Source organism: Medicago truncatula, chromosome 4, assembly GCF_003473485.1.
Source record: "Medicago truncatula cultivar Jemalong A17 chromosome 4, MtrunA17r5.0-ANR, whole genome shotgun sequence".
Taxonomy (NCBI): domain Eukaryota; kingdom Viridiplantae; phylum Streptophyta; class Magnoliopsida; order Fabales; family Fabaceae; genus Medicago; species Medicago truncatula.
Window position 1 is genome coordinate 55007369 of NC_053045.1, and position 22516 is coordinate 55029884.

Below are 22516 nucleotides of genomic sequence, written 5' to 3' on the forward strand. Positions count from 1 at the left end.
TCATTCTATCTCCAACGATAGTTAACTATCGTTCGTTGCCCAGTGGCAATTAATTGTTATTTTCACTTTCCCAATGGCAGTTAACTTCCTTTTCTAGGAAATGACATATACCAGGTAAGCCTACTTCCACCTCACTATTCCTCTACCATCTTTTTCCCTCTACCATCCAAAACCCCAAAAGTAAAGAAAACTTTTTTTTGCATATTCTTTGTCTTAAATCATTCAAGAAGGACTGTTAGAAGGTTTCCACAATTATTTGACGTCAAGCAACAGAAAATGCATCTTTTAACCCGTTTACATTATCCAAATTTTTTGCCATATTTTTGCAACTCGTCTAACATAGTCGTAAAGGTAGTTAACTATTGCATGTGCCAGCAACAGTTAATTGTTGTTATCACCCCAACGACACTTAACTTTTGTTTGATCCCAAGATTTTTTTATTTATTTTGAAATTTTGTACCATTTAATGCTTGATCTAATTATTAATAATATTTTTTGTTATTATTTTTTTTATAGTTATGGTTGATAATTATGTTAATTCAAATCCACGTAAAGTCGATTCTTCCGTAAAGTTGAAATCATTTAAGGTTGAAGCCCCCGATTGATGCAAAACCAAATAGTGATGAAGGTTTTGTTCATGTGAAACCTTCAATTGTTAATTCTAGTGTGTCCCAACTTGGTGATAGTGAAGTAGATATGGTGCCTTTTCCCACCAAATATACTTGGAAAGTCAACGGTGACATTATTAATTGGGTTCAACGGCAAGAAAGTAGGGAGGGATTTACTATTGTTACAGAAAAACCCAATTTAAAGAAACCAATGTTATAGTTATCTTGTTAAAGGAGCGGTGAATACAAAGCACCCAAGAAGAAAGTGGAGCGTGAAGGCACGAGCTCAAGAAAATATGGGTGTCTGTTAAGGTTGCGTAGATATGTAAATAGGAAAACAAAGGAATGATGGTTGGTTGTTCTTAATGAGTTCAGAACCATAAGATGGTGTGAAAGTTAGAAATGGCACCTTCTTGCGTGTATATTAAGAAGAAAAGACAAGAAGCTTGTTGTTGACTTAACCAAGAGGCAAGAGTTTGGTGTAGCCAAAGAATATTCTAATGAACTTGAAGGGAAAAAGAAAAGTATTCTTGGCGAATATAAATCAAGTGTACAATGCACGTCAAAGAATCAAAAAGTCAAGCAGAAACGACAAGTGAGAGATGCAAAATTTGGTCACAAAGTTGAAGGAGCACAAATATCTTCATTTCGCCTAAACAGGAGCACAAATATGTTCATTTCACCTAAACAAAATGTGAGGCTACTATTGTTCAAGACATAATTTGGGCTCATCTTGAATATATTAAGTTGTTTAACATTTTTCCGACTATTTTGATCATGCACTCCACCTATAAAACCAACTTGTAAAATTTGTCTTGTTTAAGATAGTTGGGTCACCTCAACTAAGACATATTATGTTGCTTTTGCATTTCTGACATCCGGAAAGAAAAAAAAAATAGAACTTCACTTTGGTTATATAGATGTTGCTTGATCTTCTGAACTCCAATGTGTACCAACCATTTTCCCTAAAACTATTGCATTACTTTGTCATTTTCATGTTGGAAAAAATGCTAGAGTTAAATGCATCACAAATTTCATGTTTGGATTGAATTATTTTTTAGCTTATGCAAAGTAACTTATACAAATAAATAAGTTTATTAAAATACAATTTTCATTAATGATAACTTATGAATTTACATAAAAATTAAGTAAATCCAAATGGAATAATACAATTTCCCTACCAATTAAGTTAGGCTATCGTACGAAAAAAAAGTTAGGCTTTCGTACAAAAACAAACATACACGCTCAAACAATAACTTTAAACCTAAAACAACTGTGGGTTATCAGCGGACAAAAAAAAAAACACAACAACTGCGGGGTTACTTTGACACGGTCACTTTGTTTGATTTGATAGCGACTCCCTAGGGTTTTGACTTGGTGGTCCAACTTAAAACAACCTCAAACCTTGCAACTGATAGTGGTCTCATTATATTCCTCTCTTTTCTCTCTACTTAAAACCGACCAGCGATCAACCTGAATAAAATAATCAAGGTTTTCTCATCTAGGTCTTCTAAATTTCTTATTAGAATCTCTTTATCCGCCTCAAAATTAGGTATATCTTTCAACAGCATAGTTTTCTTTCAGGTTGAAAACTATTTTGAACTTATTGAATCAGTTCTAAAATTTCTCTGATTGTTGATCTGATTAATCAACATTAATCAAATCAAAAAAGACTCCAACTTTCACTTGATTTGATCTAAATCGTTTTCCTTTACAACCATGAATTTTCCAGACGATATTCCAACCTGTAGGATGTCACCACCGCAGTTTGCTTCATCCAACAACGATATCATTGAAGTGAGGCCTCAAATCCCAATGCAAAACGATCACTTTGAGCCACATTCCTTCAAGAGGGCAAGAATTGCTGATAACAATCCCCCTCCTAGTGGATTGATGTGCCCTCCTTCAAGGATGATTCAGCCTCCACCAAACCGAGGAACAAGCAGCATTTTTTTCAAGACCCGAATCTGCACTAAGTTCAGGTTTGGTACTTGTAGAAACGGTGAAAATTGCAACTACGCTCACGGGGCTGATGAGATAAGGCAGCCACCGCGGAATTGGCAGGAGCTGGTTGATCCTCGCAACGAGGAACGACATCAGGTGGAGACAAGGCAGCAACCACCAAATTGGGATGAAGATCAAAAAATCATTCACAAGATGAAGCTGTGTAAGAAGTATTACATTGGTGAGGAATGTCCTTATGGTGATAAGTGTAGCTTTCTTCATGAGGATCCTGCTAGGTTTAGGGATGCTTCTTGGAAAACAAGAGAGTGTTCTGCAATAAGCGTTGGAAATATTGGTTCTCCAAAGTCTTTTGGGTATGGTTCTAACAATTTGGAAGGCATTAGGGCTGTGAACAAGCCAGCAAGGAGTGCTTATTGGAAGACTAAGCTGTGTCAATGGCAGCATACAGGGAGCTGTCCCTTTGGGGAGACCTGTGACTTTGCTCATGGAGAAGCAGGTAATGTTAACTCATCTGTTTGTTAATTTCCATTCTCCCTATTTTGATTAATGGTTTTGATTTTAACTTTATCATATAATTCTACTGTTTTTGTGTTCTTCTATGATGATTATGTAGAAGGTTATTTTCTCTGATGTATGATGTACAAATTACTGTGTTTGAATGTGCCACTTTCGTTGTTGTGTATGATATTTTCATGGTTGGTTTGACATAAACTTGTCCCTCCTATTTGTTGTCCCTAGCCTTGTCTTCGCAGAAAGTGCCTTCCTATAGTAGTTAATCAAGTTAAACCAAAAATGATTTCACTCTTGTTTATAGGCAAAGCAGGTTCTGAATGGGCATTTGGTATTTTGATCATAATCAAGATATTCTTTCAGTTTAGAAGTAATGGAAAACTTGTTTGTACGATCAGTGGTTACTTTATCTTAGTGTTGTCAAATTCATGGCCGATTTTGTTCCAGCCACGATAGGCTGCAATGGCTATTATATCTGGCTTGTTTCCACCATAGGCTGCAATACCATGTTTATATACCAGATTTTTGGCTAGCTGCTGTAATCCACCTTCCACTTATGATAATGCTGCCCCATTGGAGGTATACACAGTGTTGTCAATTGTGGATCACAGAAAATTGTGCTTTGTTCAAATTTCCCTATGCAACAGTGTTATAGCTGCTATTTCATATTATGTTGTCCTAAAAAGCATATCATTGGACAAAAGCAATTTTTTCAAATTCCTATATGCAATAGCCCCGCTATAGTCGCTATTTGACATCACTTACATAATACTTGAATGAAATTCTGCTTTTTCCCATCAACCCCATTGTCAGGAATTTTTATTTGCTAGAGATGACTAGATTTTCATAAATTTAAATATTCAATCATCTCCATATTCTAGTGGATGATTACTATTGTATGGTGTCAAAAATTAAAATTATTTTCCACAGCTTTACATTTGTTGATTGACTGGAACTTTTAGATGTTTGGAATAATTTGTGAAAGATTTCCTTCTTGTAATCAATCACAGCTTTACATTTGTTGATTGACTGGAACTTTAAGATGTTATTAGGAATAACTTGTGAAAGATTTCCTTCTTGTGATCGACTATGCAGCATGGTAGTACAAATTGAAATCATACTCTTACTGTACTTGTGGTAACGTACCAAGTATGTACCAAAATTACTTTTGAATTATAAACGCTAGATACTCCACTAGGATAGTTTTACGATATGTACACGTGGTACAATAAATAAATAAAAATATGTTTGTCGTTTAGTAAATAAAAAAATTTATTTTCTTATTCAGTTTTGATATGTGATCTAGTGAACTAAGAAAGATGTTTCTTTGTATATTTTATGTTATATGTCATGCTTATTTTTGGTTTCTATCTTCTATACAAGCTTGTCCTTCTATAAATCTGTCATGTTCTATCTTCTCGTACCTGATACTCGTACTTGGTACCCTATAACCTTGTCCATGCAACATAGGTGTCCAGTAATTCCCACACCGAAGTGACTGATTTTATCTTTCAATCATATCATACAATTGAAATTTGAGTAATTGCTTTTGCTTGCGATTCGGAACAATCAACTATTATATTTTGTTCATCTTTCCAATCCTGTTTCGTCTTTTGGTTTCTGCTAATGGTTGCCTGTAAATTTAATGTCCGACTCATGAAAAAATTGGAGGTACATTCCTCATTTGCGAGGTTTTATATTGCAGCAATGTCGCAATCCTTAATTTTACAGTCAAACATTTTTAATGCAGCTGGAGTTGCGACTTGCGATGACAAAGATGTCAAAAACCTTAACGTCTTAGCCACAGTTGTGGTCGTATACCTTTTTTTTTTAAAATAAAATCTTGCTTATTTGTGTGTGATAATTTTATTTTTTTGCATATTTGGAACAACAATTACAATAGATAAGAAAGGTGATTATAACAATTGAAGCTGTTTGGTTTCCATGTATTTTGTTTTGGATGATTAAGTATTGGTGGTCTTGCAAATCAGAGTTACAAGCTCCTGGTATGGGCATTGAAGCTGAAGCTGCAGTTGCCATAGTAAACTCAACAAAATCTATCATTCCAACTTCACCAAAAGCCTCAACAGGTATTGCCAATGATTCTACTACTACCTTCACCGCAAGTCTACTCATGACAAAGGATGAGGAGCAGGATAAGAAGAAGCACTTACTTAGGTTGAAATTAGGCAAGAAGATCAATGGTATTTATGGTGATTGGATTGATGATTGACCACTTGTTTTTCCCAACTTGCCTAGTGCAATGGAGACCTGAAGTGAACTTTGTGCTCTTGGAAACACCCCCTCATCTGTATAAGGATTTTGTGAACATGGTCATTGGTGATGGTGATGGTGATGGTGATGGATTCATAGAGTTTTATAATTTTGTTTTTTTTTTTACTGTGAATTGTTACAGATTTATGGTAAGAGACAGGTGCATTTGTCAGTTTATGAACCTTCAGAAACTCTCTTTGGGATTTCAGTTGGGTTAACATTGGTCAAATTTCTGAACCTTAAACCAGACCTTAAATATGTTTAATTACTGTTCTTTTATATTCATCTATGAAAATGTGATTATCTTATATGTGTGGTTTATATATTACATCATACGTTGGCTTAATTAGTTTGGATTGCCCATTAAATTGCTCAATTGATCGGGTTGTAACTCCCGATCTTCTTTTTTCAGAAATGTGAGCAATTTTGAGGGGGCCTATTGAGCAACAATCTCAACTTAGTATTAGTTTCTCCTGAAGTAGATCGTTTCCACTACCAATTAAGAGTGCAATTCTGGATTACTTGGTATCCTGAGTTCAGTTCATGCATGTTAGCTAAACAAATTGTGTTTGTAGATCATTAATAACGTATCGAACAAGACAGGATTACTTGGTGTCCTGAGATTACTGGCTCTTGTAAGTTTACTCTTACAACCAAATCTGAATAGTATGAGACTATGAGTTAAGAAACTTCATTTATCAATCAGAAATTTTTAAACCTTGGGATTGTATAATCTTGATGTATAAGATGCACCGGAACCTTCAATGCACTTTTCAGGACTTTTCACACAAAGTTGCAATGCTATCACAATTCAAGTCCTTAGAAGAAAAAGTGGAGCTGTAGAATTTTCTCATCAGCATATATAATAATCTTTAGAGCCATAATGTTTACTGAAACACCCTTCATGTAGCAGAGTAGAAAAATTGACAAACTCTACAAAAGGATCAGGAGGCTAAAGTCTTGGAAAATTTGTTCCACTATTTGGATCGTAAAATCCGGAAAATGTAAAACAATCTTGAAAAGTGCTTTTTGCACATCCGGATTGTACAATTTAGATGTGTAAAAAATCCTTAAATATTTTTAATAGTTGTGTTCGGATTGTACAATTTAGACAAATCATGTTTGAATTTTGTAATATAAAAGAGGTAAAATTGAAATTATGGGAATTTTGAGGATGTAAGGGGGCGAGAGGAGAAATTTTCAATGTTATTTTCAAAGTTGATTCTCAAATTGTGTAGTATTAATCATTTTAAACCTGACATCTCGGATTTTGGGATGATTATCTCTATATTATTTTCTATTTTCTTCAGTTTTGTATAAGTTGTGTTAAGTGTCAAAGGAAAAATGTGTGACTCATTCGCATGTATAGAAAGCAAGAAAGCAATGTCTATAGTTTGCATTGAGTCTTTTATTTTTAACAAAGTGCATTGAATTTCTTTTGTCAAAAAGATCTCATTGGTAATTGTTTTCATCTAAAAATATTTTATGGTGTTGGTCAAGAACGGCGTACAGTCCAAATAAAGGTGGGTTCAGGCCTAGATAGTTGGATATGAGGTGGTCATTCTAAGCAAGAACAATATAAGTTGGTTTAGCTAAATCTCTCTCAATTTCAGAATGTCCCTCTGCACTCGAGGTGGTAAGACCACTAGAAATTGTTAAAGCCAATAAATATAGATTATTCGACCACAAGAGTCCACTTCCTATTTTCAAGCAAGAAATAACTATCACAACTATAATAAAGCATGATCTGATAGATCCCATGAGTTTAGATCAGTTGGTATGGATATTGCATATTATATGCAGGGGTTGGGTTTGAACCCCGGACACCCCACTTCTCCGCATTTATAATGTGTGAGCTCTAACCATTAGGCTACTTAAAGGAAGAAAAAAAAAGCGTGAGCTCTAACTAGGGTTGGGAATAGGCCAGGCTGGCCTACAGAGGCCTACGGCCTGGCCTGTTTTGGCCTGGCCTGTTTAGTTAAATAGGCCAGGCTTAGGCTTCCAAAAAAGCATGTTAAGTCTAATAGGCCGGCCTATTAATACTTATTTATTAAAAAATATTTTTTATATTAAAATAATTGCATACATTAAAAATATAGACATCTTTTTCTCTATCTATTAGTCCCTAAATAGGCTTTGTTGTTATAGGCTTTTAAGTAGGCTTTAATCTAGTTAAAATTTACTTGTAGTTAAATAGGCTTTTAAGTAGGCTTTAAGGCATGTTTAGCTTATTTAGTAGGCCAAATGAACTATTTGATGGCCTTAATATAAAGTAGGCCTGTAAGTAGGCTTTCAGGCCAGTCCAGACTTTTAAATAGGTCAGGCCAGGCCAAGAAAAACGGCCTATAATAGGCGACAGGCCAGGCTCAGGCTTGTAAAAAATTTCGTAGGTCAGGCTCAGGCCTATCAAAGCATGGCCTGGCCTGGTCTATTCCCACCCCTAGCTCTAACCATTAGGCTGACAAAAAAAAAAAGGAAGCATGATCTGAGAGATGGTGTGCGGATATGGCGAGTGAGCCATATAACCTAGAGAAGTGATGCAGGTCGTGTAACGCCATCTATATATAACGCAACAATCATATTTCACACAGACACGTTCACGTGGGTTGAGTTGAGTAACAATACGACCTTTTTAGGCCACATTCATAGTAAATAAGATTTTAAGCTATTGGCATTTGTATGTAAATACAACAAGTAAAATTCACTTTTGACACACTCGGTCATTTTTTAAGTTTAAAACTTAATCTAGACTAGATAGATATTTGGTCCATTAATTAATTTGTGTTTTATTTTGTTTACTTAACTTCTAAATCGTTCATTTTGATCCCTTAAATATACTTATCATTCAATTTAGTCTACTTGTAATTTTAACCTCAAATATCTAAAATGCTTCTATCAATCAATTTTGTCTTTTTAAATATGTTTTCACTATTCAATTTGGTCGAGTTCCAAAATCAAGAATATACTAAATTGAATGACGGAAGCATATTTAAGAGGACCAAAATGAATGATATAGAAGTTATGGGATCAAAATGAATGATTTATAAGTTATAGGACCAAAACGAAACACAAAAATTATATATTTTTTAAGAAGTCAAACTGGCTCATCGAAATTGACATCGACAAAGAATCAAACCTAAAATCTTAATAATACCACTAATTCAAGTTATAAGTCAACCCCACAAGTTAACCAAGTTTGAGGGGACCAAATTGACTAATTTTTGAACAAATATCTAATTTTGCCTTTATTAAGTTAGTTGAGTTAGGTTTTTGTCTTCTAATTTTTTTTCACATACTCCTACGATACGGTTGATTTTTATTGGGACCCAAAAATGGGACACGTGTCACTACCAGAGAGGCAGTGACCAACAAACTTTTTGGTCTCTTCATCCTTCCTTCCCACCTTGCTGAAAAATCAAAACAAAGCAGCTCATCTGCACCTTTCTTCCTTTACAATCCGTTTTCCAAAAACCTTTCTTCTTCTGCAAGCTTCCTCAACCAGTAACCACCATGTCCATAAACTTTAACTTTAATGCCTTTGCCGGCAACCCTCTACGCTCAATTCTACCCTCCGCAGCAGCTCTCCAATCCCTCAACACAACAATTCTACAAAACGATCACTCTTCTTCTTCCCCGAATTTCAAGGTACTTCCTTTCAGAAATGGAAGGCCTTTAGCTTCTTCCACTGCCGGTTTCGGTGACTCTCCGCCGATTTGGCATCTGGGTTGGATCAATTTGGATGACCTCAGAGGTATTTTTGAAAACTCCGGTGCCCAGTTGAATGGAGACTCGTTTGTCTACTTGGGTTCGAGTGTAGAGGAAGATAACGTTTACTGGGCTATCGATGTTTCTGATAAGGTACCTGAATTGGGTACTGACAAGGAGATGGAGTTGAGTTTTGTAGAGCTCCGGACTCTCATGGTGGCCACTGATTGGGAGGATTTGAAAGCAATGGAAAACTTGACTATTGCTGGTAATGTAAGTTAGTTATCTTGCTAACATGATAAATCAAACTTTGAAGTAGTGTTTTTTTAGTTATCTACTTATCTTGGTGTTAAATATTAGTTTTTTATGAAATGAGTAAATCGACAAATTAGTCCTTGAAACTGTAAGCATTAGTCCGAATAGTCCATGATTTTTGTGGATTAGAATATACATCAGTAAAATTGTGGTGAAGTGTTGGCAAAATAGTATTTCTGTTAACTTTTACCACTAGACACTTTGATGTGATATGCTAACTAAATATGCTATTCCTCCGTGTCGATCTCACTTTGCCTATAAGATATAGATCTCGTAGACTAATTTGTCATCAATTAATTCCTACACAGTTGCAATTATTTGTTCCTAAGATGGCCTGAATTTCACAGGCAAATTAGTCCATACAGTGAGCTGGCATTGATGTGAGATCAATGTGCAATGTGACATTTTTAGTTACTGTGTCGTATCATTGTCTCTAATGTTAGAAGTTAACGGAGAGACTATTTTTAATGATAGTTTACAATTTTGGGAATGCATTCGTCAATTCACAAAAATTGTCTATTTACTCTATGAAGTTTATGTGCTTTAGTTTAGTCTATGAATATCAATGCAACTTCCTAATTATTACTTGTATTGCCTGGACAGGCCAAGGCACTGCTAGAATGGCACAAGACTTCACAATTTTGTGGACATTGTGGTGCGAAAACTGTTTCAATGGAAGCTGGGAGACGGAAGCAATGTTCGAATGATTCTTGCAAGAAAAGGATATATCCACGTCTTGATCCAGTTTGTTGTCTTCTGTTCTATGTGTTGATTTTTTTAATGGATGATCATCAGTGTGTTTTTGTGATAAAGTGTTTTGCTTTCTTTCTTTATGTACTAGGTGGTAATTATGCTTGTAATTGATAGAGAGAATGACTCTGTTCTCTTGGGTACACGGCCAAAGCTTATTTCTCGATTGTGGAGCTGCTTATCTGGTTTCACAGAGGTGCTGTCTTGACCAATTTTAAGACATTCTCATTTTTTAGGAACTCAAGAATTTTGTTGCTTTAGTACTTGTTTTTCACTTTTTTGTCTTTCCCCTTTCTCCGTGTATATAAAAAACTTTATTAGTGTGTATCCTCTTGTTGCATCTAGCAAGGAGAAAGCTTGGAGGAAGCTGTAAGAAGAGAAACTTGGGAAGAGAGTGGTATTGAAGTGGGAGAAGTTGTATATCACAGTTCTCAGCCATGGCCTGGTATAATTTAACTCTATGCTTTTATAATTTTATTAATTCCCTGTTGTTTGTTTTTGAGAGACATATGAATTGTGATTGTGGAGTTGAGTTAGTATTTGTCTGATAGAAAATATGAAGCTTGAACTCAGCTTGTATACCTTGTTTATGGGTTGATTGTTTTTCTTTTCCTTCATATAATTAGATGAACTAACACAGTATAGGTTAACATAGTTTAATGTCATGATGAATTAACACAATTAGATGTGTATTATACTATTTTTCTTGTTTAATTTTATGAATACATTTTCCCTTCTTGTTTGTTAATGTTATCGTTTCTATCTTGGCTTTTGTTGCTAGTTGGACCAAACAGCGTTCCATACCAGCTGATGGTTGGATTCTTTGCATATGCGAAATCACGCGAAATAACTGTCGACAAGAAAGAGTTAGAAGGTAGGTTGAACTCCTACATTTAATCACATTCACCTATTAACCAGCTCATGCTTTATTTTCTTCCTTTATTTACATAAATGACTTCAAGTGGTGAGTTAACTATATTTTTGAGTGAGACAGAGTTACATACATTACGTGTATGTTTGTGGAATGGGCAATGGCTAGATTGAAGCCAATACACTTATGTGGTGTGAGCAAGTAATTTCTTTTTAGTTATGAACCTATGCAGATTATTTGGTTATTTCCCTTTATATGCCGCAAGTTGTTGGTCATATATCATGAGAAACTGTGGCATCTGATAAACTTTTCTTTGTTTCTGGAGACACTGAGAAAAAGAGTGGGAAGAACAGAAAATAATAGACGAACTCTTGAGAAAATAAAGACAGTTCAACATTTGTAGTCTGCAGAGTACTGGCACTTCAGATTGAATGTGTCCAGCACATTTGATTATATTCTATTACTTCTAATTATTAACAGTGCCAGGGTCAGTGTCTTACATGGTGTCCGTGTCAGTGCTTCAAAGTCTATTTTCCCTCACTTACGTTTGCAGTCCTCACTATTTTGTTGGCATATTTTTATAATAAAAAATAGTATGTAGTGAGTTAACATCTCAGAGCTTTGCTTCCTCCACACACTGCATTTCCCATTTCCTTTGCCTTTTTTATAAGCTGATTGTACAACTTTCTTATCTAGATGCTCAGTGGTTCAGTAGAGAAGATATAAGAAAAGCATTGATGATGGCTGAATACAAGAAAGCCCAAAGAACAGCAGCAACAAAGGTAGAACAAATGTGTAAGGGAGTAGAAAAGAGTAGGAGTTTGGCTGCAGATTTCAACGTGGAAAGTGGTGAACTTGCTCCAATATTTGTTCCCGGACCTTTTGCCATAGCCCATCACCTTATTTCCTCTTGGGCCTTCTCAGATCAAAATACACTGTAAATACACTGTAAATGATGCATTTCAAAACAACTTATTGAGTCCACATGCACCAAAATAAAACCTATTGATTCTTAAGGGTGGCTGAACTTCATTTTCCAAGGCCGCGTTGGGAATAAAGTTATCTTATTAGTGTCATGTATTATTTTTCTGTTGATGTAAAGTTCTCTTCTCGACATTGTTTTGAAGATTACACTCCTGATTTCGAGAGCTCGACTTTTTGATTTAACACTATTTTTTTCATGTACATCTTCTATATTGTCAATGAACTTACTAATATATTATATGAGATACTGATATCTGTTATGGTTACATTTTGTTGCTGTGTCAACCATGTAACTGATTAATCTTATTCTCATCTTAGCAGCATATTTTTAGGGTAGTAATTCACTCTTATACTACCTATCTTATCGGGAAAATTGTAGGTCATGCAATTTACTTGCTTGTTCAGTGGGATATAACGTTTATGTAAAAATGGACGCATCTTCTGTTGTGGAAGAAAGTTGATAGTTGCTCATTACATTCTCAAGTCTCTAACATTTTCCAGCTTTATCATTATTAGCAAATGATGTAGTATTTCAAAGTTTGTGTCATCCTGCTATATCTAAGAAACACTGAAAATAGCACATCCCTCCATCCATCTGAGAATAATTATTATATGCAGAACCTAATACGAAAATGACTTGAGAGCCATTCGATGTCCTTCCTCAGCGTCGTCCTTGTTAAAAAATTTCCCCAACCTTATAAAACCGGCTAAGAACTACCCCCACTTATAAACACATATTCAGACCTTATGTCATGAGGGCGGTATGTTAAGAGACCTTATGGTTTCGAGATATTCCCAAATAACCTTCAACTGATTGAAGTACCTGTTTACATTTTTCTCACCTTGGGGAAAAGAATGTAATTCTTGTAAAATAGCTGACATCAAGTTCGAAAAATAATCTTTCAGATTATGCCAAAGATCATAGGCACTTTCAGCGTGCACAGTGCTCTGCGATTTTTCAGTGCAACGGTTCCAAATATCCACAAAATGAGAATTCCATTACACCTTTTCCAAGCATCAAAAAGTTAAGAGAGGGTCATCTTCTAATGAATTTCAACTTCTTGGTAAGGATTGTGTGTTTCATTAATCTGCTTCAGGATTCATAATTGTTACCACTCATAGGAGTGAATAAGACATCGCTTTTGGTGGCCAGTTTGTCAATTTAAATAATACTTTTTTTTTTGACAAAATTTTAAATAATTCTTATTACTTCATTGAATGAATGGAAAAGTGAATATACATATACAAGAGTGAAGAGGTGGATAACCACCCTAACTACCTAACAGAAAAACACAGAAGTAAAATAATACTAACTGATAGGCTAAACAACTAACTTAACTCTCATTAGAGTAACAACAGATAAGTAAAAACTAAACATGACTAGGTAACAAATAAAATCAATCCTTAAATCTGCAACACTTTCATATAGAATAACCATAGACAGGCTACACCATAAAGCCAGCTGCAGAGGATCCGAATTTGAGGATGGATAGATGATGGAGGGAAAGAGAGGAATTGAGAGATATATGTATTGGAAAGTATTTGAGTCCATTCACATGGAGCTGCTTTTTTTTACATGAGTGCTCCAATTATAATGCCAAGATTTTGGAGAGAAATAGAAAAAATGAAAACTAAAATCTCCCAGGTACCTTTGCTGTTGTTTCTGCCCAATTTATAATTGACCTAGCCAAAGCATCCATAGGATCTATACATTTCTTAAGAAGAGGATCATTGTGAGGGAGAATCCCTAGCAAATCATCAGATGCCAGAATCACCACATTCACTCCCCTTACCAAAAGAACATGGATTGCAATTCTCAGCAAATTCCTTGCACCTTCTATGTCTTTTCTCTGCAAAGCATCCACAGCAGGAACTAGTATATGTTCCTCAGTCGCTTTGTCTAGCAACACTACTTCAAAACCCTGACTTTGAAGCTTTTCCTTGTAATAACAAACTACAAAGGATGAATCTGTAGTGAGCAGTCCAATCCGCACGGTACTTGTAGCATGAATTGGCTTCATCTTAGCATTCTTGAGTTCCATGGCAACACAGTCACCAACATGAAGAAAAGGTAGAGAACTATCCTTCGAAATCTCTTTGTGCCAAGCATGTGACAGATGACAAGGCAAGGCCAGACCGCGAGCTCCAGATTGCTGAAGAACGTTTATCTTGTGCCGCAAATTCTGAATCATCAGCTCCTGATTCAATTCGATGTGATCTATTCTGGTTCTCGTAGAAGGAAAAGAACCACGTAATGAAAGCGCCTTGCTTAACACAGGATCACTGCAGACAACAAAAGGTGGACATTCTTTACCGTTTCTTGAACTCCAACAAGCTAGCTTTTCCAAGAAAACAAGAGTTGATAGAACTGATACTCCTCCTATAACACCAATAGTATTTTGTTGGCTTAGTTTGATGCATGATGCGGAAGATATGTGACCTCTCATCAGGGAAGTACCATTGCCTGGTTCCTCGTAGTTTCCACTCTCATCAGTAAGAAAAACTGAAGATATACTTGAATTTGATGATCTTGTTCTGTATTGAGTCTGAGTTCTGTTTCTAAAGGCAACACCAAACAGAAATTGAGGATGATTCAGCGTCTGTATGGACATCAACATGCCTCTTTCTAGCATCTCTAGCAATCAGGTGTATATAAGATTCTTTTTCATGAATGATTCTTGAAAATCTATATATATTCTTTTTTTCCAGCAACCTAGTAATCCCCACCAGTGGAAAGTTAACAGGTGCACATGAAAGTTTTGTTGTTGGTTCACTAAAATCCAGAACTGTTGATGGGGATTTGATGGGTTTGAGTGATATGCTTCCAATGAACCGTGAAGAAAGTAGTACACTAGCTGACATCAGTTTCTGTGCCAGATTCCCCACAACAGGATCTCTGACTAAAGAGCAATAAAAGTTCAAATAACCCCAAAGGATGCTAGATAGCAACAAACAAAACTGTGATACTAACCTATGAAACACTTGCACAGACACAACATTGACAATGACACAGACGCTGCTAATCATTTTTTTAAAAATGGAAGAAATTGTATCGTGTTAGCATCGGATACCGACACATATTGTGTGTCATATGTCGGACATGTCTTCAATCTAATGTGTCATGCTTCATGATAAATATATATATATATATATATATATATATATATATATATATAATATTTCATTTTACAATAATGTGGCACCTAAGATGCAGAAAGGTATATAAGTAGCAAAGTGGTCCTCCAATACTGTCAAGACCTTACATAATTGTCATCTATGTTCTTTGGAGGGTTCCTGTCTAGCCTCATTAAGTTTACTGTGTATTAGTTATTAATTATTTGCTAAAAGTTATTTATTAATTATCTCTAAGGGTCAAGGAATTACCAATGTATATCTCTCAGAAGATGGTGAATGTGATATTATGGTCCATTGGTCCGTCCATAAAATTATTGTTAACTTTATTATTACCTTCGGCTACTTGTGATATGTGATGTCACTGTGGTTTGTTTGTTTGTCTCACTGAATTATTAGATACCATTTTGTTTCTTTCCTTAGTTTTCTGTTTCATGTGCACTAGCCTATGAAATAACCTTTGTTTGTAAAAAATTAAAGAATGGAAGGATTGTTTGTCTTGTGCTCAGTGGTTGTCCCCACTTGGCATTACTATATATATTTGTTAACTATCATCACTGATAAATCAGAAATGATATTTTTACAATCACTTTCTCACAACTTTTTGACAACTTTCTCTCTCATACTCACATTATTCTCTTACTCTCCCTCTTCATTTTTCTTTCTCAATTGTTTTTGACCAATGAAAAGAGAGAAAAAATAAGTTGTCTCATATGGTTGTTCAAATAGCATTATAAATATATGTGTTTCACTCCAAAAAAAAAAAAAAAAAAGTATGTGTGATTGAATAATAAACTAAATTGGTTCATTTAAGATTTAAAAAAAATTAAATTATAGTTTTTTTTTTTGACAAATTAAATTATAGTTATAATAGTGATTTGTGAATCTTATTATATTGTTAGTGCTTCCAACGTACTTTACAATTGCAAATTGTTTTATTTGGAATGAGTAATTTTAAATTTTACAGTAAAAATGCTTCAACAAAAAAAGAAAAAAGTGATGTTAGGAAGTTACACTTGAAGTCCTTTAAATTCATTTTGTGTCTCAGTTTAAGCTTAACCTTCAAATTATTGAGAGAAGTCACTTAAGCCAACCCACATGACTTTAAGGTTGGGAATTTGATTATTGTTTTGAATGATTCAATTCAATAATGTCTACTGCATGAAGCTTCTAGTTATAGGGTGAAGGAAAGGAACTATCCATCATGAGAAGGATGTGTACTAGGATTGTCTGGAATGAATTGACATCCAAATAAGTCATCGTGTCTATAATACACTGGGCACTGGAAATGTGTCATCATCTACCTGCAGACCATTGGATACACTCGGAATAATATAATTAGACACCCTCTCGAACAATATCTTGGATGAGTAGTGATATATGTACGATCATTTGGGACAACTTTCATTTTCTCTCTTCTTATTGGTCCAAAACAATGGAGAGAGAAAAAGGAAAAGAGAGAATAAGAATATAATGTGAGTATGAGAGAGAAAGTTGTTAAAAAATTGTAATAAAGTGGTTGTACAAATATCATTTCTCATCTTGGATTGGATCATTGGATACACTCAATAATACAATCCCACCCATCAATCAATCTTGTGTCATAACTCAATTTGATGAAACTAGCACACAAAAGACCTCAACTTGATAAAAAGAACTTACTATTAAAAAAAAACAGTTTCAGGTTGATTAAATATTACTCATAGTTAATGTTCGAATCTCAAAGATGTCTGACAAATTTAGTTATTAATCATATAAGTTTTTTTCTTTTAAGAAATTAAATTATCCCACCTATATTAGCATTGGTGGACATAGAAGCAGGCATAATTGACTAAAAGAAAATGAAACAAGACAAAACAACACTGAAATTAAACTCCCTAAAAAAAACACTTAAATTAAGGAAAAAAGAAAAGATTTCATACTTTGAAATTTGAATGACAGCATGCTCCAAATCAGCGTCATACTTGTTTAACAATCAGCTTCAATATTTCTTAAACAATATTAAAAATTGAGATACTAATTTTTTTTCTAATTTAATGGAGATATATATTGACTCCAAGAGTAAGTGTAATTAAAGTTACTCCTACAATTAACTATTGATCTTGTTATTAATTAGTAGTTACGATTAATTACTAATTATTTACTCGTCGATATTTCTCTACACTATCTTGAAACCCATCACCAAAGCAGTGGCATATAGTAGGAAAAAACATTTTTCAAATCGTCAAAAGAGCCTTTCAAAGAGGTTATTTCGACCAGACCCTCTATGATACTCTTATTGCTCTCATCCCCATGAGTGAACCTCCAAAACTTACTGAGACTTTAGACCGAATTGCCTTTGCAACATTGTTTATAAGATTACCACTAAGATTCTTGTCCTCCGCCTCATACCTATCTTAGATATTATTATTGGCCCCTACCAAAGTAGTTTTCTACCTCTAGATACAAACACAAAGAAGTGAATTAGAGATATGATCTCTCCTCAAACCACTTACAATGGTGTATTTAATGAGCCATTCAACACCAATTTTGCCTCCAATGGTGTGTTTAAAGTGTGTTGAATGAGGGAAGAGAAGAGAGGGAAGGTGAACCGATTCAACACCATTTAACTCTGCCAGGCTGGACACGTGGCGACGCGAAATTGGCCCAAAACGGGCGCGTGCGTTACACGCGCAGACAAGGCGCGTGGGCTGTCAGACGTGCGGAGAGAGAATGGTTTTTTGGATAGATAATGACACGTGGCGCGTTTTAATTGGTTGTCCGGATTCTTATCATTTTCATAATTTAACCTCAATTATTTCGTTGTAAATTAATTTTTTTAAAAAAAAAAATTATACCAAAATTCATGATTTTTTTTTCTCTATAAATAGAGACTTGGTTCATTTGATTTGGACACAGAAAAAAAAACCAAGTTTTTCACTATCTTCTTCTTATTATTATCTTTCTATTAGCAAACTAAGTGAAGTTTTAATCTTATTTTTAGTGAAATGGATCCCAATAATAACCATTTCAACAACCAAAATTATTCTAATTACCCATTTAACTACGAAAATCCCAACAATTATCCAAATCCAAATCAATTTTTCAACCAACGTCCTCAAAACATACCTAATTTTGGTTTTCCACCAAATTTCAACCAGTCATCCTCTGTTCCAAAATTTCATCCATATTATGGATCTATGATGAGATATCCATCTCAAACACCCCCGTTTAATGGTTATATGCCAATGGGGAATGAAAATTTTCCTAGTGTTGATGCAACCCAATATCCTGAATTTTCAACACAAATAACTCCTGGTGGCATGGCAGTTGCTGATGAAGTCACTCCAGAAGATTCAACTCCTAAGAGCAAGAGAAGTAAGGAACCAACATGGAACACTCAACAAAATTTGGTTCTAATTAGTGCATGGATTAAATATGGAACAAGTAGTGTTGTCGGGAGAAACCAGAGAGGAGAAACATATTGGGGTAAAATTGCTGAGTATTGTAATGAGTATTGCTCATTCGATTCTCCCCGCGATCTAGTTGCCTGCCGAAACTGTTTTAATTATATGAGCAAAATAATAAATAAATGGATTGGTGCTTATGAAAGCGCTAAGCGTATGCAAGGAAGCGGTTGGTCGGAAGATGATGTTTTGACAAAAGCGCAGGAATTATTTGCAGGTGGGAAGAATATTCAATTTACTTTGAATGAAGAATGGCACGCTCTCCGTAATCAACCACGTTATGGTAGTCTGATGGGAGGAAATGTTGGGTCAGGAAGTAGTGGATCTAGGAGATCTCACGAGGACTCTGTAGGATCTAGTGCTCGTCCAATGGGTAGGGAGGCAGCTAAAAAAAAAGGTAAAATGAAAAGCAAGGGCGAGACATTGGAGAAGGTGGAAAAGGAATGGGTTCAATTCAAAGAATTAAAAGAGCAAGAGATTGAACAATTGAAAGAGTTAACTTTGGTGAAACAACAGAAAAACAAGTTGCTGCAAGAAAAGACTCAAGCTAAAAAAATGAAAATGTATCTAAAGTTAAGGGACGAAGAGCATGTCGATGACCGGAAGAAGGAGCTGTTGGAGAAGTTGGAGCGTGAGCTGTTTGAAAATTAATTTTAATCAAATATTTGTTTGTATTCAGTCAACATTATCAGTGTTGTCTAGTCCCGACTGTTTGCTTTAATATTTGTCAGTGTTGTCTAGTCCGTAGTGTTTGCTTTAATAATTATCAGAGTTTTATCTAGTCCTCACTGTTTGCTTTAATAATTATCAGAGTTTTGTCTAGTCCTCACTATTTGCTTTAATAATTATCAGAGTGTTGTCTAGTCCCCAATGTTTACTTTAATAATTGTCAGTGTTGTCTAGTCCCCGTGACTTATTTGCTTTAATAATTATGTCCACTGTGTGCCCATTATTTCACCTACTATAACTTATTTCAAATCCGTCAGTGTCCACCACACAATGTACTTATATATAGGGACTCATATCTACTTTCAATTTCACAAGTCTCATTAAAATCTACTTCCAATTTCACAAATCTCATTCATATCTACTTTCAATTTCACAAATCTCATTCATATCTTCTTCCAAAAAACCTATCAATGGATCCTTTTGATTTGGAAGCCTACTTCCAAAAACGTGATGCTGAAGACACGTATATGGTCAACCGATTTATTCAGCGTCGAAAACAAATAGAGGAAGGTAGTGGATCTCGTAGTAGAAAATATTTAAATAGAGATCATGCAGGGGCAAACCAAAGACTCATTGCCGACTACTTTGCCAATGAGCCTACATATGACGATGCAATGTTTCGTCGTCGGTACCGGATGCAAAAACATGTCTTCCTTCGAATCGTTGGAGACCTTTCAAGTAGTGATAACTACTTCACCCAGCGAGTTGATGCCGCCAACAAAGAAGGTATATCACCGTTAGCAAAATGTACCACAGCAATGCGAATGTTAGCATATGGTGTGGCAGCAGATGCGGTAGATGAATACATCAAAATAGGAGGTACTACAGCATTGGAGTGCTTACGTAGATTCTGTAAAGGAATCATACGACTGTATGAGCAAGTGTATCTGAGAGCACCAACCCAAGATGACCTTCAAAGAATACTACATGTTAGTGAAATGCGGGGGTTCCCAGGGATGATCGGGAGTATTGACTGCATGCACTGGGAGTGGAAAAATTGTCCTAAAGCATGGGAAGGTCAATTCACCAGGGGGGATAAGGGAACCACCACAGTTATTCTTGAAGCAGTTGCCTCTCATGATCTATGGATCTGGCATGCCTTTTTTGGATGTCCGGGAACGTTGAACGATATAAACGTTCTAGACCGGTCACCAGTGTTCGATGATGTGGAACAGGGAAAGACTCCAAGGGTGAATTACTTTGTGAATCAACGTCCCTATAATATGACATACTATCTAGCTGATGGTATCTACCCTTCTTACCCAACTTTCGTCAAATCAATTAGGCTTCCTTAAAGTGAACCCGATAAGTTATTTGCAAAACATCAAGAGAGCTGTCGGAAGGACATCGAACGTGCTTTTGGAGTGCTTCAAGCTCGATTTAAAATCATCCGTGAACCAGCTCGCTTGTGGGACATAGCTGATTTGGGTATAATCATGAGGTCATGCATCATATTACATAATATGATTGTTGAGGATGAACGAGATACATATGCTCAACGTTGGACCGATTTTGAGCAATCTGAGGGAAGTGGATCTAGTACACAGCAACCATACTCGACCGAGGTGTTACCCACTTTTGCAAATCATGTGCGTGCTAGATCCGAGTTGCGTGATCCAAATGTTCATCACGAATTGTAAGCAGATCTAGTGAAGCACATATGGACAAAGTTTGGAATGTTTCATGATTGAAGATGATTTGTATCGTACTAAATAAATTACTTGTGTGTTGTGTGCTTGTTTGTTGTCTTGCATTTTAAGCTATTTGTGTGTTGCGTGCTTAGTTTGTTGTATTGCATTTTAAGTTAAGAAAATATAAATAAATTATTTAAATAAATTTTGTTTTTACAAACAAAAAAAAAATTAAGTGTATCTTTATTTTAATTTAATTATAATCGATAATTTTAATTTTATGTAATTATAAAAACAAAAATATAAAATTAAATAAAGAATAAGAAATAAAAGGTGGTGGGGTAGGGTGTTGAATGAAAAAACCATTGGAGAGGTAAAAATTGAATGGGTGTTGAATTAAGAGAGAGAAAATGATGTGGAGTGTTGGGAATTGAAAAAGTGGGTGTTGAATGGTATTATTGTGTTGAACCATTGTACATGGTCTCAGTTGTAGGTCAAATTTGAACAAAATTAGGTAAACAAATAACAATATGTTGCTTTGTTGTACTATGTACTTTTTTTTCTTTGGTTTGATTGTGGTTTGTTTTACATTGTATTTCTCTTGTTGTTGCTTCATATATTTGGTCATTGATTATCATTGGTATTTTTGTTTCATGCATAAGTTTATTCATTTACAATAAGGACTAAAATGGATTTCCGCTCTAGATATTATAACATCTTTCACAAAAAAGAAGAAAAAATTATCATAATTCAAATTAGACAAGCGTGATAATGCAAATTAAATCACATTAATCTGTCCACAATTCCTACCTAACTGAATGTTGAAATTACTAGGTTGGACATTTTAACTAGGGTTTGAATCTCGACTCCTATTAAGTGTGAGGTTTTAAAGATACAGTCATCTTGTCTAACTACCAACAAAAAAAATACACTCTAATTTAGTGATTGTGCGATCAATTAAATGTTAGTAATAAAACGATAAGAATTAAAACTCGAGTAAGTATTTTTTGATGGTAAAATAAACTTCATTAATCAAATGGCAGAATAGCAATAATACTATCAAAAGATTCATGCATTGTGATATTTCTCATCCATATTTTGAGATCACTACTATTGCTAAAGACACTTCCGATGAGACTAGTGATAAAGATAGTCAAATACTAGCTAGAGATACATATAGGCCTTTTAAAAGACAATAAATCGTTAACAAGCCAAATCCAAATTGTAAAAACTAGACTAAACTCTTGAACATATGGTCAAAGATCGATAATAATTCGAGATCCATAATATTTAATTTCATAAGAAAATTTTAAAATCATGTTAAAATTTTATTTTGCCATTCGTGTGTCCCAAAATGTTTTTGATTCGGGACTGTGAATTAATCTCTAACAAAAAAATTAAGAAAAATAATATTTGTAGAACCATTTTTGTACAACATTCTCTTTTATATTCATATTTCTTTTTATTCTCTCTCTTCCTTTTTCTCTCTCTATTGTTTTTAACTGATAAAAAAAGAACAATTATCAAGAGTTGTTCAAATATCATTACTCAAAATAGTTTAATGCTCTCTCTACCAAAAATAATTGTCTTAGTGAT

The 22516-nt window shown here is 34.9% G+C and overlaps 5 protein-coding genes across 5 annotated transcripts; 4 read left to right on the forward strand and 1 right to left on the reverse strand.

Moving 5' to 3' along the window:
- The first annotated feature begins 1950 nt into the window (after positions 1 to 1950).
- On the forward strand, positions 1951 to 5446 carry LOC11444426 (zinc finger CCCH domain-containing protein 39). The gene is made up of 2 exons (XM_003609232.4): positions 1951 to 3069; positions 5075 to 5446. The coding sequence occupies exons 1-2, from the start codon at positions 2328 to 2330 to the stop codon at positions 5314 to 5316; spliced, it is 984 nt and encodes a 327-aa protein (XP_003609280.3). The 5' UTR covers positions 1951 to 2327; the 3' UTR covers positions 5317 to 5446.
- Positions 5447 to 8747: 3301 nt separating this feature from the next.
- Positions 8748 to 12279, forward strand: LOC11437729 (nudix hydrolase 19, chloroplastic). The gene is made up of 6 exons (XM_003609234.4): positions 8748 to 9335; positions 9981 to 10121; positions 10219 to 10323; positions 10473 to 10572; positions 10909 to 11001; positions 11695 to 12279. Exons 1-6 carry the CDS (start codon positions 8868 to 8870, stop codon positions 11937 to 11939), a joined length of 1152 nt encoding a protein of 383 aa, XP_003609282.1. The 5' UTR covers positions 8748 to 8867; the 3' UTR covers positions 11940 to 12279.
- Positions 12280 to 13192: 913 nt separating this feature from the next.
- Positions 13193 to 14944, reverse strand: LOC11440655 (broad specificity amino-acid racemase RacX). Its single transcript, XM_003609235.4, has one exon. The coding sequence runs from the start codon at positions 14613 to 14615 to the stop codon at positions 13614 to 13616; it is 1002 nt and encodes a 333-aa protein (XP_003609283.2). The 5' UTR covers positions 14616 to 14944; the 3' UTR covers positions 13193 to 13613.
- Positions 14945 to 18341: 3397 nt separating this feature from the next.
- On the forward strand, positions 18342 to 19211 carry LOC112420943 (glutathione S-transferase T3). The gene has a single exon (XM_039832816.1). It carries the CDS (start codon positions 18342 to 18344, stop codon positions 19209 to 19211), a length of 870 nt encoding a protein of 289 aa, XP_039688750.1.
- A 488-nt stretch (positions 19212 to 19699) lies between these two features.
- On the forward strand, positions 19700 to 20584 carry LOC112420944 (uncharacterized). Its single transcript, XM_024780792.1, has one exon. The coding sequence runs from the start codon at positions 19700 to 19702 to the stop codon at positions 20582 to 20584; it is 885 nt and encodes a 294-aa protein (XP_024636560.1).
- Positions 20585 to 22516: the final 1932 nt, after the last annotated feature.

Excerpts from the sequence above, each read along its gene's own strand:
- LOC11444426 (XM_003609232.4), top strand. The coding sequence starts at position 2,328 with ATGAATTTTCCAGACGATATTCCAACCTGTAGGATGTCACCACCGCAG. Across the intron at positions 3,070-5,074 it reads CTTTGCTCATGGAGAAGCAG|AGTTACAAGCTCCTGGTATG; the intron begins GTAATGTTAACT and ends CTTGCAAATCAG.
- LOC11437729 (XM_003609234.4), top strand. The coding sequence starts at position 8,868 with ATGTCCATAAACTTTAACTTTAATGCCTTTGCCGGCAACCCTCTACGC. Across the intron at positions 10,122-10,218 it reads TATATCCACGTCTTGATCCA|GTGGTAATTATGCTTGTAAT; the intron begins GTTTGTTGTCTT and ends TTTATGTACTAG. Across the intron at positions 10,573-10,908 it reads CAGTTCTCAGCCATGGCCTG|TTGGACCAAACAGCGTTCCA; the intron begins GTATAATTTAAC and ends TTTTGTTGCTAG.
- LOC11440655 (XM_003609235.4), bottom strand. The coding sequence starts at position 14,615 with ATGCTAGAAAGAGGCATGTTGATGTCCATACAGACGCTGAATCATCCT.
- LOC112420943 (XM_039832816.1), top strand. The coding sequence starts at position 18,342 with ATGGGGAATGAAAATTTTCCTAGTGTTGATGCAACCCAATATCCTGAA.
- LOC112420944 (XM_024780792.1), top strand. The coding sequence starts at position 19,700 with ATGGATCCTTTTGATTTGGAAGCCTACTTCCAAAAACGTGATGCTGAA.